At 40.1% G+C, this 18,456-nt stretch overlaps 1 protein-coding gene across 1 annotated transcript in view; it reads left to right on the top strand.

Moving 5' to 3' along the window:
* PAPPA (pappalysin 1) overlaps window positions 1–18,456 on the top strand; it is a 221,432-nt gene that overhangs the window by 82,019 nt on the left and 120,957 nt on the right. Inside the window, exon 8 of the mRNA XM_016152350.2 lies at window positions 16,929–17,057. Coding sequence (XP_016007836.2) covers window positions 16,929–17,057 — 129 coding nt within the window. The remainder of the gene's footprint in view (window positions 1–16,928; window positions 17,058–18,456) is intronic.

The raw sequence follows: 18,456 nt of genomic DNA, 5'->3' as shown, positions 1-18,456 counted from the left end.
TTTAACTGCCGTTTAGTATTCCATATTAGGAATAGCCAGACCCCTAAAGCTGGCCAAACAGGTTTATTTCTCACATTTTTCTATTACAAACAAATGCTGCAGTGAGCTCTCTTAGATAAACCTCCTGCAGGCACATGTGAGCATTTCTCCAGGTTGATGCTGAGAAATAGAACTGCTGGGTTATAAAACATGAGGCTTTTTCGTTTTAATGGTTACAACCTGTGGCGTTCAGAGAGCGTGAACTAGCTCACATCGCAGCAGCAGTGTGGTGCAGGACCTGCTGCTCCGCGTCATCACTCCTACTGGACAAAACGAGAGTGCTTTGTCTGTGGCCATTGGATGAGTAAAACATGACTTTTCATTGATGTTCTTGTGACCGAACATCTCAACTAAGCATCTTTCAAATATTACTGGCTATTTACATTTTTTTTCTGTGACTTACTATTAATATCTTTAAGTTTTATCCAGTTGTTAATTTCTTTACACCTCAGTTTGGCCATTTGTTAAATTGGGCTTTTAACGTTTGCCTTCTTTCATATCCATCAGTGTTATTAGAATCTAGGGTGGAGTAGGTAGTCCGGAGGGTGCTGTTATTTATGATAGTTACTCTGCGTAATCATGTATGCATTGATATATTAGTTAAATGTTAACTTAATATGCTCTCTGTGCTGAGAAACATGCCACGTTCTGAAGACAAAATGGGTAACAAAAATGAACCTGATTTCTGCCCTCAGTGGAGACTAAATGTAGTCATTGTGTTAACTACCCTCGTGTAAGCTAGTAGCATCCACTACTAGTAGTACTAACATCGCTAGTAATAATAACTACCATGTAGTGAATACTTCATAGATGCATCTTATACTTCATGTAAGCCTACCAGTGAGGCATAGGATCAGTATGCCTTATTTTTAGGTGGAGAAACTGTGACTCAGATAGGTCACATTCATTTAAGGTCCCTCAGTTAATAGATGCTGGAGTCAAGTTTAACATCTCCTTGCCTGACCCCAAAGGATATGTCTGACAAACTTTAAGCATAATCATTGCTATGATAACAGGCAAAGGATGAGGCAACATCTTGATGGATAGAGAAAATAGCTGTCAAAACTAGCTTTTCTTGAATAAACACACACAAAAGAAGAGAGCAGATTTTTCATTTGTTTTTTGAATAAATGTAAGTAGATTAGGAGGAAGAGTCTTAAAGTGTGGACATTGTCAGACCAGTGTGGTTTCCAGGAACCTGTTGCTGAAATGCGTCCTCCATTCTAGACCTCCTCAGCAGAGTCTACCGAACACGGTCTGGGCTGTGTTCTGATGTTCTGCTCCCCAAGACAAAGAACAGCATCAGGAGTGAAAGCTGTTTCTCCTAGCCCAGAGCAAATACCTCTTTTCCTAGCCCAGGTTAGCAGGGTACATAATCAGCACAATCTTACTCTATTTCTGGAAGCTGGGCATCATCTACCTATAACTCCTCTCATCAGTCTTAGGCCAAGTATCTCTCAGAATGAAATACGAGTTCTGAGAACATTAGGGTAAACAAAAGGTTTAGCAAAATCAACAGATCTCCAGAGTCAGCAGCAGCAGCCATAGAAGTGCTGACTGTCTCTGAGTATCTTCATGATTTTGAAAGTGTGAAGGGCCCCTGATTGATGCTAACACCACTGAATTCACTTATCTTAAAAATTTCTATGTTATCAGTCTGACACACTACTGAACTTTAAAGCAAGCAGGCCATTACAGTGTCTCTTCTGCAGATGCTAAATGAGGCCCACAGAAGTGAAACGAAGGACCCAAGGCTTTGTTGACAAATTCTTTTCTTTCTTTCTCTCCTTCCTTCCTTCCTTCCTTCCTTCCTTCCTTCCTTCCTTCCTTCCTTCCTTCCTTCCTTCCTTCCTTCCTTCCTTCTTTCTTTCTTTCTTTCTTTTCTTTCTTTTCTGTCTTTCTTTCTTTCTTTCTTTCTTTCTTTCTTTCTTTCTTTCTCTCTTTCTCTCTGTCTCTCTCTCTTTCTCTCTCTTTCTTTCCTTCCTTCCTTCCTTCCTTCCTTCCTTCCTTCCTTCCTTCCTTCCTTCCTTTGTTCCTTCCTTCCCTCCTTCCATCCTTCCTTCCTTCCTTCCTTCCTTCCTTCCTTCCTTCCTTCCTTCCTTCCTTCCTTCTTTCACTGATTCTTTCATTCAGTCAATAACAGTCCCAACAGCATGCCAGTCTCAATGCTGGCACCATAATTCTGAATTTTATAATTGGATAGGAGGGCTGAACCGAATAATAGCCCAAATAAAAATCTAATTACAAACTAAAGATTATCATTACAAAAAGTTATAAAGAATATAATTCCCCCCCTTAAATGAAGGGGAAATACATAGAAGGCAGAACTGGAGAGCTAAACAGGGGCCAGATAATGAAGGGACTGTGGCCCATGTTATAGAGTTTGGATTTATTCACTTGGAAATAGAGGACTACACCAATTAAATTTGAGATTTTATAAAATCACTCTGGGGACTCTGTAAAGAAAGGATTGATGAAAAGTGAGAAAGTTCAAATAGGAGTTATAGCTAAAGTCCAAACTGAGATTGTGATTATTTGCATAGAGAGGTGGGTGAACTGGAAGTATGTTTCAAAGGTAGAATCAACAAGACTTGGCGATGTGATGTATCGGATGCAGAGGTTTTAAGAAGGAGCTGTCCAATGATTCTCATTTCTGGTTGGAGAATTCGGAATGAGGGAAATGTTATTTCCTGAAATAGAAGAATAGATTTTAATTTAAATTTGCTTAGAGGGTGGGGTGGATCAAGAGATCCTTTGGAAAACAATGAATTAGTGAAATCAGATCGTACCAATGTCCTGATGTCACCTACTTCTCTGCTTCTTTGTTGTTCACCCTGGGAGTAGGTAGGATGGACTGGACTTGGCTGTGCAGCTTTAATTCCTGATTTTTAAGAAAACACATAAATGAGTAGGAAAGAGAAAAAAACGAGTAGCTGTCAGAATAATTACAGATGTGGGAAGAATGGAGGACTCTGTCTCACAGTGGGGACTGGCAAGAGGAGTGGACGAAATTCATCCAGTCTGTGCTTGGACATGATGAGAATCTTTAGAACGTGTCTTAGTGACGTGTCTGTTAAAACAGGAACCTCAGACTTTTGCCTTAGAGATGCCAAATTCAGAATCAGGACATCTGATCCCCGGGCCAGCACATAACTGCCTTGCTGTGTGACCTTGACCGGGTCTCTTCAGTGGTCTGAGAGTCAGTTGCTCCCCCTGGAAAAAGCAGGTGATGACTCCTGTCTGTGCAGTTTCGCAAGGGGTGTCCTGAAAAACTAATGAGATAATGGACTTGCAAGAACATCATGCAGTCAGGGGAACTATGAAGATTTAAATGTTCGTGATTCTCTTGTTTGGTTTTCATTAGGTTTGTTCTCAGCCAGGGCGAGGACAGAGAGTATGTGTGAAAGGCAAACAAATGGACACGCACAGACACACACACATGAAACTGTTTCCCACTAAACACAAACTGGAGTTGCTGTGGTTCAGTGTTGGATGAGAAAAAAGAAAAGATAAATCGCATTTTAATCTATGCAGCTGGAGCTAAGGAAAAAAACGAGGAAACCCACCAAAATGTTGGCCCTGGATCAGGAGACCTGGATTACAGTACTGACCTGAAATCTTGCTATGTCCTTGGTCTGTGACTCCCCATCTGTGGACTCAAGTCCTTCTTCTATAACATGAAAGCATAGTCAGATGACTCTGAAGGACATTCCCAGTACTGACATTCTGTTCAGACCACTGACTGTGTCTAATTCTGTAAGGGTGGAAGGAGCAGGTTACACGTTGCATTTGGCAATAAGTCTGTACCATGAGCTCGGAGACTGGCCATTTCTAAAGAAAAACTTCCAGGCACACTTGGACACTCAGAGCTCCTCCCTGATGTACTTTCTCTCTCATAGAGTTTACCAAGCTCTCCCTTTGTGATAGTTTCAGCATGTATTGGTGTGTTTTTTCTGTTAAGTGGCGTTTTGACTTGACAGTGAGGTACTAGCGTTTGGGACTAGGTAGTATTTGTCACATTATTCTCAGCTTCTCATGCAAGGCCAGGCATGGTCAATAAAGAAAGTTAATAAATGCATGCATGCATAAACGAATGAATGGATGAACCAGTCCTGTGGCAGGTCGATAAGTAGTCAGAAATCTGAGATAAAACAGATGATATCTGGTATATTGGAGGTCTTTCTTTTAACTTCTGAGGTAGATTAGTTACCAGATAATAAAATGGACCAAAGAGAATCATGTGGCATGGTCCTTTCTCCTCTTGGGGCCTCAGTTTCCTTATCCTGAAAGTGAAGGGATTAGACCAGGTGATGGAAGTCAGACTTCCATTCATTCGAGAAGCGTTTGTGTAGGACTGTCTCTGCAACAGGCCCTGTGCTAGGCAGTAAGGAAGCCACAGCCCTTTTGGAGCTTTGTCTGATTAATATGGGAAGTGGCCAAATGAACAAATGGTAACAAAACAGTGAGAAAATTGTAATAATAATAATAAGAGAAGCTCATGAGCTTCTCTTATTATTCATCTTAAAGAGTCAATGAAAACCTGTGGAAAAGGTGGCATTTAAGCTAAGGCCAGGGGATTTAGGCAGGGAAAGGAGTTGATTCTCCTTGCTCCTGCTGGCTGAGGGGTAAAATCTGAGAGAGTTTGAGCAAAGAAACCAGGCAGTTAGAGAGGAGGCCAGTATTGATGGTTCTAGAGTGCCCTGCTAAAGGGTCTGAACTTCAGCCCAAGGGTGATGGGGAGCCACCCTTGAGTGTCTTTAGTAAGAAAGGATCCTGATTAAATTTCATTTTTAGGACAGCTCTTGGTCTATGTGTGGCTACCTGGGTGGACCTAGGGATGGTAAGGGAAGTTAGACGGTGTTACCAAAACTGAAGAGCGAATGGCACTGGTGGTCCTGACGGGAATAGAGAAAACCGGATGGGGCTGAGCAATACTAATTAATACGATGGAAGTACTTGGTGCCTGAATAGAGGGAGGAGGCAGGTGAGTGGATCATGGAAGATGTCTGTGTTGCTGGCCTCACTGAAACAGGACGTGGAGGGAGAGGCATGTTTGGGTTGGAACACGAAGAGGAGGCTGAGTCTGAATCCCTTTCCATCACCCTCCTGTGAGCCAGCGGTGGGCGCGCAGGTTCACCTTGAACCCCATTTCTTCCCTGTGTAGAGCTGCAGAACAATCGAGGTAAGCCTGAGCATTGCGCATGTGCATATGCGCAGATGAGTGTGTGAATGAGTATGTTTGTGTATTGGGGGCGGGTGGACAGGACCTGTGAGACCACCTGTTTTCATCATCCCCTGATTCTCAGTGTAGTCCAATGTTCTGAAAAGGTCCCCTGAGGGGATCGTGGGGTTAATCTTCCGTAGCACTAATACCTATAACATTACAAGGCGTGGGCTTTATTTTCCACTCAGGATTAATCATTCACTCATGGGCTTTAATATGAGCCAGACGCCACCTCACTGTGCCTCACTCAGAAGTGCCAGTCCCCCCATTCCATTCTGAGGCCGGCTTTCTCATCCTTGTCAGAGTAGGATGGTTTTTTGCCCCGGCATCAATGTCCTATGAATTGAAAAGTTTGGAAACTTCCATCCAAAGACGTTAGTCAAAAATATTAGGAAAGCCAGACTTTGCCATTAGTTTTATGTGTGATGTGGGGCAATTTATTCTCCTTCTCTGGGCTTTGGTATCCAACCCACAATGAGAAACTTTGGGGTAAGTGATATCTGAAGCCATTCAGCTCTGTGTTCACATTTTTGTGTTTCCTTCTTGAGCTAAGCCCCTTGTACACAAACTTGGTCTCCAGAATTTTGAAGAAAATTCTGAGATGCTCAGACTTCCTACTGTCTAGGAATTAGGCTGAAAATCTCTCAGACCTGGAAGGAGCATTGGAGCACTGATAACTTTACAAATGACATAACTGAGTCCAGAGAGGGGAAGCCACTTTCTCAGAGGCACACAGCCCTTTGATGGCAGAACAAGGAATAGAACCTGTGGTACCTGATTCCTGATCCAGGTGCTGTTTCTCCCACATCATGGAGTGCTGGAGTTTGGCCAGACCTTGGGACTCAGATTTGAGTTGGGCTCTCTCTGATCACAGAGAAGTCTCCGGTGGATGCTCAGAGTGAAATCATAGAGAGCTGACAGCAGTAACGTCATGGCAGCTGGTGCTGGTGAGGGGGGCTGGTATAGGAAATGAGAGAACACATTTGGCCAAGCTCAGGATCCACGTGACCCTCCAAGAGCCCTCATTTCAAAACAAACTCAACCTTTTAGGTTCAAGTTCTCCCTCTCGTCAGAAACGTGACTTCCTGCTTCTAAGAAGCGAGGCTTACAAAAGAGCTCAGAAGACTTCGCAGACATCAAATAGCTCTTACAAAATAGCGTTTTGATGAGTTAAGTGTAAATGAATCAGAAACATAAGGATTACATTTTCCCCAAGTGCACATGGGTTTCAAAATTTGAGGGGAAATGGAGTTTGCTAACTGCATGCCGGCTTTCACCGAAACCAAAGCATTCATGGTGGGGGGAGAGAAGAAAGAGAAGCCCAGCCCCCGAATGGTTTTAGATGTGGTGCCAAATTCGAAAATGCTGTTGGGCTCGCCCTCTGCCAGTAATAAAATTGCTGGCCACCCAGAGAGGCCACAGGGAGGAGAAAGGAGATTGCTTTCCCCACTGGCCCCTGGTCTTAACAACTGTGTTCAGTTAGTGCCGCTCAATCACCAGCTGTCACTGGGCCCCTCTGCTCGACTTTCTGGCCCCGCTTGGCCTCGATTTTCACACTATGCTGCATGCCTTGTTTACCTCCAACTGTATCTGGTGTTTGGGCTCCCAGAGGCCTTGGCGACCAGTCACCTTGTCACAAGCCCCTGCTCTGTAATCAAGAGACCTGTCCATCACCGGCAGGGGTGTTTGGGGAAGCTGTCACACATCGCCTTTGGTTGCATTCAGGAAAAACAAGAGTCCCTTGTAGATCTTTTCCGCTTGCCTTTCTTTAATGCTCTCCAGGTGTGGCATTTCCCCCACACTGGTAAATGTCTTCCCTTCTAATCTCTGCCTGATTCAAACAACCAGTTAAACCTCGGGATTGCCATTACCTTATCCCAGGGTTTGAAGCTCCGGGTCTTTTCTAATTTCCACATTGTCCTTCCATTCTTTCCCTCGTATTTTCATTTCATTGCACCAAGAAAGTAGAAAATCATTTCAATTGGTGGTAAAAGATGATTAAAACAAAATAACAAAGGCCTTGGCTGCAAACTGTTAGTTTTATTAAATTTGCTACTGTGCTTTAAATTGGTACCAGGGCAAATCTTTGGACAATTCTATCAAAGGCTGCTGGAATTAATTAGCTGCATGTATACATTTGCTCCTTTCTGAGCCTTATGCAGAGTGAGGGCGGCATTGTCAGAATGAAAAAAAAAAAAAAAAGGATGAAATTTTGCATTACCTGTGTGAGAGGGGCAAACTCCAGTCCCGTTGGGAGGGATCTGAATATCCTGTGGATTCTCAGACCCCTGTCATCTCATTCTTCATTCACTGAATCCAGACAATGGGTTGGAGCTCTCCGGGGAAGGATAAGCCAATGGATATTGCAAAAAAAGGTCCGTTCTTCCAAACAAAGATTCTGTCTTGGCAACTGGATCTCAGCATCACAGCTTTGCTTTAATCCAAGGGCATGTGGAGTGAAAAGCACTGCAGTCTGCTGAGTGCCGGGGCCTGGAAGGAGGGATAGATGGGAGTGGAGGGAGCCCGGGCTGTCTAAGGACCTGGATGCTGGTTCAGTATCTTGACTGCTGTTAGCACGTCTAATTCTGACTTCTACAGCTGGAGGAGTGGAGTATGCTTAGGAAGTCATCGTCCCCTGATTTTATAACGGTGGCTTTCTGTCACTCAGTGCCGGCATCCACCATCTATAGCACACGCTAAATTGACCATTCTAGTAAAACTTTAGCACTTCCCGTGGCTTACCCTGAACTTCAGTCTAAATGAACGTTCTTTATCCAAAAAGGTTTAACTGTGTCCTATTTTGTGCTATTCCTGTTGCTCAGAACACCATACTTACCATTTATCTTTTGACATTTTCTCACGTGTGCTGGCTCAAACTTTAATGCATTCAGCAGATATTGTTGGAAACCTATTCCAAGCTAGGCACTGTGGTAGGCACAGAGTTATAGCAATGAAAGGCTTACATGTTCTCTGTCCTTGAAGCACTTTACATCGGGGAATACCAGGCATTCAACATCTGATTGTAATGAAGTGTGCCAAGTTTTATAATAAAGTATGGGGTGTCAAAGACACCTATAGAGGGACTTGACCTAGTCGAGATGTCAGAAGTCTCCCTAAGCCTTTCTCATCCTTCCAACCACTTTTTAGTCCTCTCTCTTGGTACTCTTTAGACTCTTCCCTGTATTACAATCATACTGTTCTTATCCTCCCTTTTGCCCTTTGAACTGTTTGAGACCAATGATGGCATCTTCATCTTTGGGATGACTCCTACTAGCAAGTCCACATGTGCCCTTTATTTGACTTATACAAGGGAAATGAGACCATATTATCTTATTCTTGATACACACACACACACACACACACACACACACACACACACACACACGTGATGGCCCAAGGAAATTGCGTTTCAGAGAGGAGAACTCGTTCATCTAAAATCACAACCAAAGCTAACGAAAGAACCACACCATTTTTCCTGACATGTGATCTAGATGACATGCATAGTGATGTCAGACTGCCTTTCAGATATCCCTTCCAAGGGCATATGATGCTCCCTATCCTGAATCTGTTGACAGCCACCACCCCCCCCCCCCAATAAAAAGTAAGACCAAAATACCTCTCAGCCTTAAACAGAAGTAAAGTGTTCTCTTACGAATTCAGGGTGATACACAGATGAAAATGGAATCGAGTATATTGTTATCACATGTAGAAAAAACTGAGTGTAACCTTAATGTATGAATGTTAAGAAATAAATTATTTGAGAAGACGACCCGGTTCCAGAGTCACTCAGTGGAGAAGGATATTTTGTTGTTGTAGTCCTCTTTACACAAAATAGAATATGAAGACATCTAGCCTAGCTTCCAACTTTGGTAGGTATTCAGTTTATTCCTGCATCCTTCATTCCACAGAGAATATTTGGTCTCCCTTTCCCCCTTTCCCCAAAACCAATTATTTATATCACTACCAGAATTGTCTTCCACAAAATAAATATGATTATGTCCTTTGCCTAGGAAGCCAGTTCTCTCCTGCTTCTCCCGATCTGTCTTCTCTTTACCTTTCTCCAGTCAAGCCATTTCTCAGACTCTCTGCAGATCAGCCCAGGTCACATATTGCTCTTTAAGGTCCTGCAGCCCCCTATACTTTCTAGGCTATGCTAAAGCCATTAATTTTAATGTTTTTTTTTCTCCCTACAAGCCTCTGAGCATCCGAAAGGCAAGACCATATTTTCTTGATCTTTGAATCCCTGAAACCTAGGAGAATCTGGGTTGACTCGATGAATACTATTTGGATGAATGAATGTATAAACAAATTCAATGATACAAGTATGTTTATCCAGAATTTGGAAGAAGTAGTCAAAACTATAAATATAATTAGCTAACATAAAGCTAATTAGCTGGATTTAATTATCCTGTACTCTTTTTTTCATGAGCTCTAAAAATGAAGTAATATTAACAGATTTTTATAAAAACAAGGTTATCTCACTAGACGCAGCATTTTAAAACTCTTGATAAAATCAGGTCCCTTCATGATTAAAAGAATAGAAAGAAACATTTAATAAAGGACATGTACTGAAATATAGTGGGCATTATGCTTAATGGTAATATATAAGAAATATTCCTTCTGTTTTCAGGTTTAAACCAAGAATGCCCACTAACACCATTGGTCTCACCTAGCACAGCTAGACAAAAAATATAAATAAAAATTCTGAGAACTGAAAGGAAGCAAACTATCATTATCCTCATCTGTAAGAGACTACATTGAAAAATTAATAAGAATCAACAAATTCTTAGAACTAATAAAATAGTCTGTGAGGACTTTGAAATAGAATATCAATTTATAAAACTCAATTATTTTTTATCATCCTCAAATATGACTATACAAATACAGACATACATGTATGAATGTGTATATGTGCAAATTAGATAGATAGATAGTTTTAAGGTACCATTTATAATAGCACTGATATCTCTAAGATACTTAGAATTAAGAACATATATCTAATTTAAAAAATCATCACAATTTTTATGAAGAAAGCCTTAAAACTTCACTGAAACCATAAAAGATAACCTACATAAATAAAAAGATAAACTGTGCATATAAATGGGAAGATGCAATATTACAAAAACATCTTTTCTCCTTAAATATATCTATAAATTCAATGAAATTGGAATCAGAATGCCAACAGAAATTTTTAAAAATAAAACTTAAAATTCATGTGGAAGAGTAAAGAGGAATTTTGAAGGAAAAAACCATGCATCATTTTAAAAACTACAGTATAGATGATTGAAGCCATACATGTGAAAATAAAAACCTTAAAACTCTTCAAAAGAAATAAAAGAAACTATTCTATGACCTTGAAGTAAAGAAATGTGTATTCAGCAAGGCATGAAAAGCACAAGTCATGAAGGAAATGATTAAAAATTCTGTTCAACAAAGCAGGATAAATGGAATAAAAAAAAATAAAAGTCACAGAACTGGCAATGGCATTTTGCAGTACCTATAATTACCAAGGACAAGTATCTAGTATATGTGAATACACTTACATATCAATAGACAGGCACCAGTGATGAACAGTGAACATAGCTAGAAACCTATGCGGTCAACAAACACATGAAATGATATCCAGTCTTGTTAATAATCAGGAAAATGCAGAATAAACAATATCTAGATATCATTTAATACTAATCAGATTGGCAAAAAATTAAATGTTTGGCAGGATCATTGCTGGCAAAGACCTAGAGCAATGGGAAGTCTGTTGGTAGGCATGTTAATTAGTACAACCATTTTGGAGAATAATTTGGCAACATATAATAAACTTAAAGATGAGATTACCTTTAACCTAACGATACCACTTTGGAAGTATTTCCTTCAGAAAACTCTTGCTCATGTGTGAAGGAACATGAACATAAATGTTTACAGTATTGTTATCGGAAAACAACCGAAAAGAATTAAGCAGTAATGATAGTAATATTAATAGAAACAACCTGGGTGCCTATCAAGAAATGAATGGTCAAATAATGTGTGTATATTTGTAAAGTAAAATACTTACACCTGTGAAAATAATGACATGGGTTTACTTGTATCAATATGTATGATCTCAAAAACATTACTGGGCAAAAAAAAATAAAAAGTCAGATACATAATAAAAATAGTATTGACACACCTATGAAGATTAAAATATGCAAAGCAATACATATGTACAAAAAGTATAAAAAGATGGAAAGGAGGGAAATAGGATGCAGGAAGGGCACTCAAGTGGATTGAAAACAAATATACAAAACAGTATATTTAATTTCTTCTACATCAAAAGTAAAAGATATGAAGAAAATACAGCAAAACGTTATAATTTGACACAGTTGGGTAGTAAGTCTAAGGACATTTGTTACAGTGTCGTCTATACCTTTCTATAGCATTGATATATTTTTTTTCTAATTAAAACAATAATAATAGTACTATAAGGCCCCTTGGCACAACATCTCATGGTTCAAAGGTGATTGTGTTCTTCTCTTTCCATTCTTGGCTAGAAGCAGGTCTACCAAGTGCTCAGGCATTACTCTCTGATACTTAGCCTGAAGCAGAACTGGAATATTTGGGCTCTTCCTGAGCCAGAGACATCCTAGGTGGTCCCGGCACTGTGCCTTCCAGCTTGGACAGTCTGGGTGGTAGATCCTGAACTATACCCATTCTCTGTGCGGAATTTTAACTGCTCAGGCAGCTCCTAGCCTGCGGAAAACCTCATAACAGAAAGATACAACAAAGGTTTCCTCATTAGATTAGAACTCTGGATTGCAGAGCTGATCATCACATTCTTCCCAGTTTCCCATTTTTATAGATGGATAAAGAAATGAATGGTTAGCAAGAGGAAATGGCTTCTCGGAGTAGTAATGTTTAAGAGAATGTGTGTTTCTCCTAACTTCTAGAACTTTCTAACTGGCCTTTAGAATGTAGACTGTACTTGGTTCAAAACTAGGTCTCTTAACTTCCGTTCTGCTATATTGTTCCAGTTCAAGACAGCTTCCAGCTCCAGAAAGCACTGTCTTGGGATGAAGTTAGATAGACCGACCTGAGACACGGGACACATCCCTCCTGTCCTGTGATAAAAGCAGCGTGATTCTGGGCAGTAGCTTAACTTCTCTAAGTATTAGTGCCTTCATCTGAAAAGGGAAATAATAATAATTCTTTAAGGGACTGTTGTTTTGATTAAAAGAGATTATTCATGGAAAGTTCTAGATGATAAGTAGTCAACAAATAGGAACGACAATTGCATATGATAAATAGTCAACAAATAGGAACGACAATTGCTATTATTATTTCGGAAGAAAAATTTTCAAAGAATACAATTCAGTCGCAGACTGTTCGGAGAGGTAGTGTGGCAAATGAATGCTGTGATATGGAAACAATAAGCAGTCAGTACAGCAAAATCAAGGCTCAGAGACGGTTTCTTGTAAGAAACAAAATGGGACGTTGCCATAGTGCAATTAGGCTCTCTTTCCCATTTTTCTTTTATTATACTTTCATATTTCTCATTTTATCTTTACATTGGTTAGAGACGAAGATCATAGATTACTAAGATGTAGAAAAACTGAGCTAAAGAAGTGAAGCGACATACGTACAGATTTCGGATGGGTTTTAATTGACCTACCGTATTAACTACACACCAGCACCTTAAAAAATAGTAATTTGTGCCAAAAGCTAAGTCATAGGGTGCTTAGTCTTCTCATGTGTATACATATGTATATATGAATATTAAGACTTTACAGTCTGTAACTAAATTTTACAATAAGATCACACTCCAAATTTGATACACATTACCATTAATATGACATTTTTGAGGAACAATACTGAAAAATCATACCTGGTAAGAATGCCAGATTTTTGGTCCTAACTTGCCAGAAATGCAAACCTAAGGCAAATATGTCATTTGAGATATTTGTAAAAGAACAACAGCTAAATGTTAAAAACATTTTTTAAGTCATACAAAGGATGCACAAAATGACTCCTCGAAAACAGCCAAACAATCTCATCACATTTAAACACTGCAACTTAAGTTTATTACCTAAAAACATGAAATTAATCTGAGATGCAGTTTGAAGAATGGATGATTAAATACTAATGGAGGTTGGGTTTTTTTTTTTTTTAATTTAAAATGGCATCCAGAATTTTATGAAAGAAATCAGAAGTGGTGAAACAATCATGCTTCAAATGAAGTGGTAAAATTTTAGTTACAAACAAAGAGTAAGTAGGAAGTTGTTGCAGCTTGGTAGCATGCTGACCACTGCACTAAGTGAGAAGATTTTTGAGCCGGAGAGGGGCTCTTTGTATTGAACGGTATCCTCATGGAGTTGGCAGAACTGGAAAAGGAAGATACGAGAGGCAGGTGAGCAAGCCAGAGGCTGCTTCAGCCATCAAGTTTGAGATGCTGGATGCAGCAGGGATGCAGAGGGAACAATGTGGAAGTTTTTGGGTGGGAAGAACTGACAGGGTTTAGGGTCTGCCTGGATGTGGGAGGCATAGGAGGAGAAGGAGCTCAAGTGAGTGTGAGACTTTCCAGATGGTGTTAGGAGCAGCTGAAAGGAACAACTTGAAATAAATGTCCTACTTTTAGACCAACCATGAAATAGGTCCTAACCTTCAGCAAAGCCTTCAGAAGACACTAGCCTGTCCTGAGGGAATTCTGTCTTACCTAGGTTCTTAAACACCCTTGTTTAGCCTGCATTTTAATTTGAACTTGAAGAAAACGTAGTTTTATCACAAAAATCCCTACCTTTTTATGAAAGGAGTGACTTGAACTTCTATTTTCCTATCCAATAACTTGGGATAACAACCCCTACTCCATAGAGCTGTTGTCAGGCTTTCCTGAGAGAATGATACTTGAGCCACGCACACACAGTTGGGAAAAGGAAAGTTATTCAGGTTGGTCTACCAATCAGATGTGTGCTATGTGATGCCAGTGAGTAAGAAGGAAGATAGTGGGTGGAAGTTATTGGGAGACAGATTTTGCCCCAGGGTAAAGACAAAACTTATGGGATCCAGAATTTTCAGAAGTTGGAATAGCCACCTGGAGAGAGAGCAAGCCGCAAGCAGTGAGGGTGTTCTAGCCAAATGATACAGTAGAAAAGAGACTTTCTGTCAAGCTATGACATACATAGTAGGTGGTGGCCCAATCCTCATGAGTTTACCTGATCCAGGTTCCATGTAGTTACCTTTACTCCGTTCCTTCTAATAAAAAGAGGATAGCCTAACACCAATGAATGAGAATGTTGATAACTAAATATGAATAGTAATGGGTTAATATTTATTATCTATTTATCATAGTCTTTATGTATGTTCTCAGATTCAAGCTATAGGAAAATGTTGTGAGGCCAGGTTTATGACTAATTCGAAATAGGCTCAAGGCAGTAAAACACCTGCCTATGACTTCTCAGCTAGTAAGTGATGCGGTCAGAATAGAAACATGTGTTTGCTTGCCTCAAAGTTGTGTTTATTGAGAGGGCAGAGGAGAATGAGGGGAAGAAGGAGAGCAAGGAAGGGCGGAGGGAGAAAACATTCACAAATTTTATTAGAGAACCTTAAATATTATCAACCATAAATGGTTTATGACACATACCACCAATAAAAGACACAATGTAGAGAAGTAGTTTTCATACTCATGCATTTTCACAGAAATACTCCATCTGCTTCAGAAAGTAAGCATATGCCCCCAGTGGCCTGGGATGTAGCCTGAAGAAAATTTCTTTTTATTTCATAACATGGCCATGTTTGTTTAATATAAAACATGCCTCCATATTTTAGAGCAAAATGAATGTACTATATAGAATTCCTGCCTCTTTATCTTGTGCCTTCGTGTATCCCCTGGGGGGAAAAAAACTTTCCCCCACTACATTCCAGTTTTAGAAGCACCACTAGAAAAAAAGTATACATTTGTTAGTCTAGAGGTGGATAGAATATCCAATAAACCAAAAAAAAAAAAAAAAAAAAGGAAAAAGGAAGGAAGAAAAGAAGGAAAGGTGTGAGGGAAGGAGGAAAAGAGAAAGAAATAATGTAATTATGTTAACAAATTAGCGTTTCAGAAGTCTACAAGGCAACAGTGATTCGTACATTCATCCATAAAATCTCTCAGAATTTGTATGCCTTTAACCAACCTAGTCTAACAGAGCACTGATGGAATACACAGGGAATTCTATTCTACCCTCATTATTACTGTCTGTTCCACCACTGCTCAAATTCTTTTGGGTCATAAGCCCCACATTCTCAGGAAGGCTGTGTTCCTCTCCAGAGTCCTTCAGTTCTCGTAAGCTCTAGTTCATTGATGTGTTGAGAGTCAGAAGACATTGTCTGTCCATTGCTCCTGCACCTGGTATCTTATTGGCCTTAACCAAACAGCCCTAGCCTTGACAACAGCTGAAACAACAGATAGGCAGGAGAACTTGAGATTTTTTGACATCGTCCTTTTGTTTATGAAATCCCCCCCAACTCTGGAATCTGATAGGAATTCTCTTCGTTATCATTTTGTGTTTTTTTCCCATGACACTTTTCTTAATTATTAAAGAGTAAATAATTGATGCAGAGGGAGAGGAAATGGAAGAATAACATCTCCCTTTGAAAGTGGTCAAACAGGAAGTGGGGATGGTGATTTGGCCATGTGGAATTGACATAAATTCGTCTGTGCCTTGGAGGAGAGTTGGCAGTGGCCAGGTTTGTGTGATGGTGGGATGAATTCAAGCAGCGGCTGAAAGGGGCTGAGTGAGGGAGGGAAGTCACAACAAGCATTGAACTAGAAGGTCTTGAGGTCAGAAGAGAGATGCATTCTAGGCCGACTGGAAATCTGGTAGGAACCAGTGCCTAGAATGGCCATTCTGGGACAAGATCCCCCTTTGCAAGAGATGAGATTATTAAAACAGGCCTAAACTAGAGATTAGCGAAACAGAATTCAAGATGCCATCTAATAGCATATGATTGTAAGCAAAATGCTTAACCTCTCTGTGCCTCAGATTCATCCTGTGTAAAATAAACATGAACAGACTGGTACTCATGGAAGGTCGTTTTGATTCTCAAATGAGAAAGTACGTGAAAAGCGCTTAGCCCTGGGCCTGACATTCAATTAATGGATGCTGCTATTATTACTTTAGTCAAGAGTGAGAGACAAAGGGAGGAGCCAGTGGAGGCGGGGGGCAGAAACTGCTGGTGGTGCAGCATTAGGAAAGAGCTTGCTCACGTGCAACGTGGTCTCCGCTCAGGTCTTAAAATGAGGGGAAGGATCGAACAACACCCACAGAATCCGTCCTGGTACTTGCCTACCTCTCTGCCTTTGCTTATCCCATTTATATTTCTCTGGACGGCACTCACCCAAACACCTCGTAATGGGCCACATACCATCTGATTCTTATCCACCAAGGTTATTGTCAAGGTTAAATTAACAATAAAAAATACCTAGTAACAGTCATGGTCAGCTGTTAAATGATGCTAGTTATTGTACATTTTAGTGTAGTCCATCATGTGTAGGAAAGGACCTTAACCTCAGTAGACAATAAAAATTACTGGATAACCAAATGTGCGTGTGATTTCAAAAATAAGCAAGATTGATAGGATGTGCTGAAGGGGGATCAATTTTGTCTGCCCACAGCATTCTATCTGTGTAGCTAAGACTCTTCTTTATGTTTTCCAGGGACCTAAATCTTGGCAGCGTGTACCAGTACCGGGTCATCACCATTTCAGGAAGTGAAGAGAGTGAGCCATCACCTGCTGCCATATACATCCATGGAAGTGGGTACTGTGGTGATGGCATTATCCAGAAGTAAGTAGTTCTAACTAAAGAAAAGGGAGGGGGTGATGCTAATTAGGCCAAGAGGTGATCAGGGTGCTGAGTAGAACTCTTCCCGTGTGAGCTGTGAGTTAACAGCAATCTCCAGCTGTCTACCAGTTTGTCTGCAAGCAGTTTGCTGGTCTCAGAAGAAAAGCAATGCTTCCTTTTTGAACACATACATCTCTCAAGTATGTAATACAATATATGATTTCGACAGAGCAACCGTAATGCACTTACTACCAGCATGCTCTTTTTCTTAGTCGATTGTGTGTCCACAAGGATTCTAGCAGCCTTTTCCATCCCAGCCCACATTCAGTTAACAGGTCACAGAGCATCTAAGTCAAAACACTTTTACATTTTTTGCTGGTTACCACTTATATATGTTAAAATTGCATATTTATTTATTTCTATTGTATCGCATTATATCAACAATTTACAAAGTGGGTCAGAGGCTCATAAAAATAGCCAAATATCTTAACTCACTATAATGTTGAAACCATAAATAATAAATAGTACTCTGGAGTGAATATTGAATGTGAATATAAGTACAAGGAAGCAAATTAATCAGTAAGTGTGAAGATTCCACATGAGCAGCCAAAAAGGGAAAGTGTGATTAGAAAATATATTGCTGTGTGTCTAAAAAAAATGGATCTAATTGGCTCATTAGTCCAGTCTTCCCCTTGTCCACAGGGCAAGATGTCTTGCAACTACAAAATTGGGGGAAGAACCCATCAAGATTTTCACATTGTTTAAAAAAAGAAGTAAACCTTTGAGTTTTTTCATCCAGAATAAGCACAAAAATGTTCTGGCACAAAATCAAATAGTTTCATCCCTAGATGTGAAGCAGAGACCAAAAATCATTCACCATTAAGTTCCTTATTGCTAAAGTCATGTTCCTTATCGCTAACGTAGTTGCAAGTCACACTATTCTTAAGAGACTTTTAAAACTATTGGCAAATTTAATGATAAACATTATGTGTGGCGATGGCAAAACAAATCAAGCTATTGGCAAAATTCCTTCATTAAATGGCACTGTTGGGTGTCACATAATATCTGTGCAACATACAATTGCAATGACTGTTTCTGTGGGGGGAGGGGCACTGTAAAAAGAATTTATTTCACAGTTGAATGAAACCACTGATGTGCAGAACATGAATCAGCTAATAGGTGCAGTGCTAGATGACTATTCCTTTCAGTTCATCATCGACACTAGTGCTGGAGGGGAAGAGCAATTTAATTTGGTGCTGCTGATGTTGTCGTATGGAGTGTAAACTGGAAACCTGCATTGAGATGAAAGGACCAGCTAGGAGCACAAGGATGATACAGTTATGCTAGTAAAGAGTTTGCACATGAATGCCAGTCCACACAGATATCAGTTATTGGCTGGCAG

This window comes from Rousettus aegyptiacus, unplaced genomic scaffold, assembly GCF_014176215.1.
Source record: "Rousettus aegyptiacus isolate mRouAeg1 unplaced genomic scaffold, mRouAeg1.p scaffold_m13_p_3, whole genome shotgun sequence".
Lineage (NCBI taxonomy): Eukaryota > Metazoa > Chordata > Mammalia > Chiroptera > Pteropodidae > Rousettus > Rousettus aegyptiacus.
Note: the sequence above shows the minus strand (reverse complement) of the source record. Positions and strands in the feature narration are given on the sequence as shown.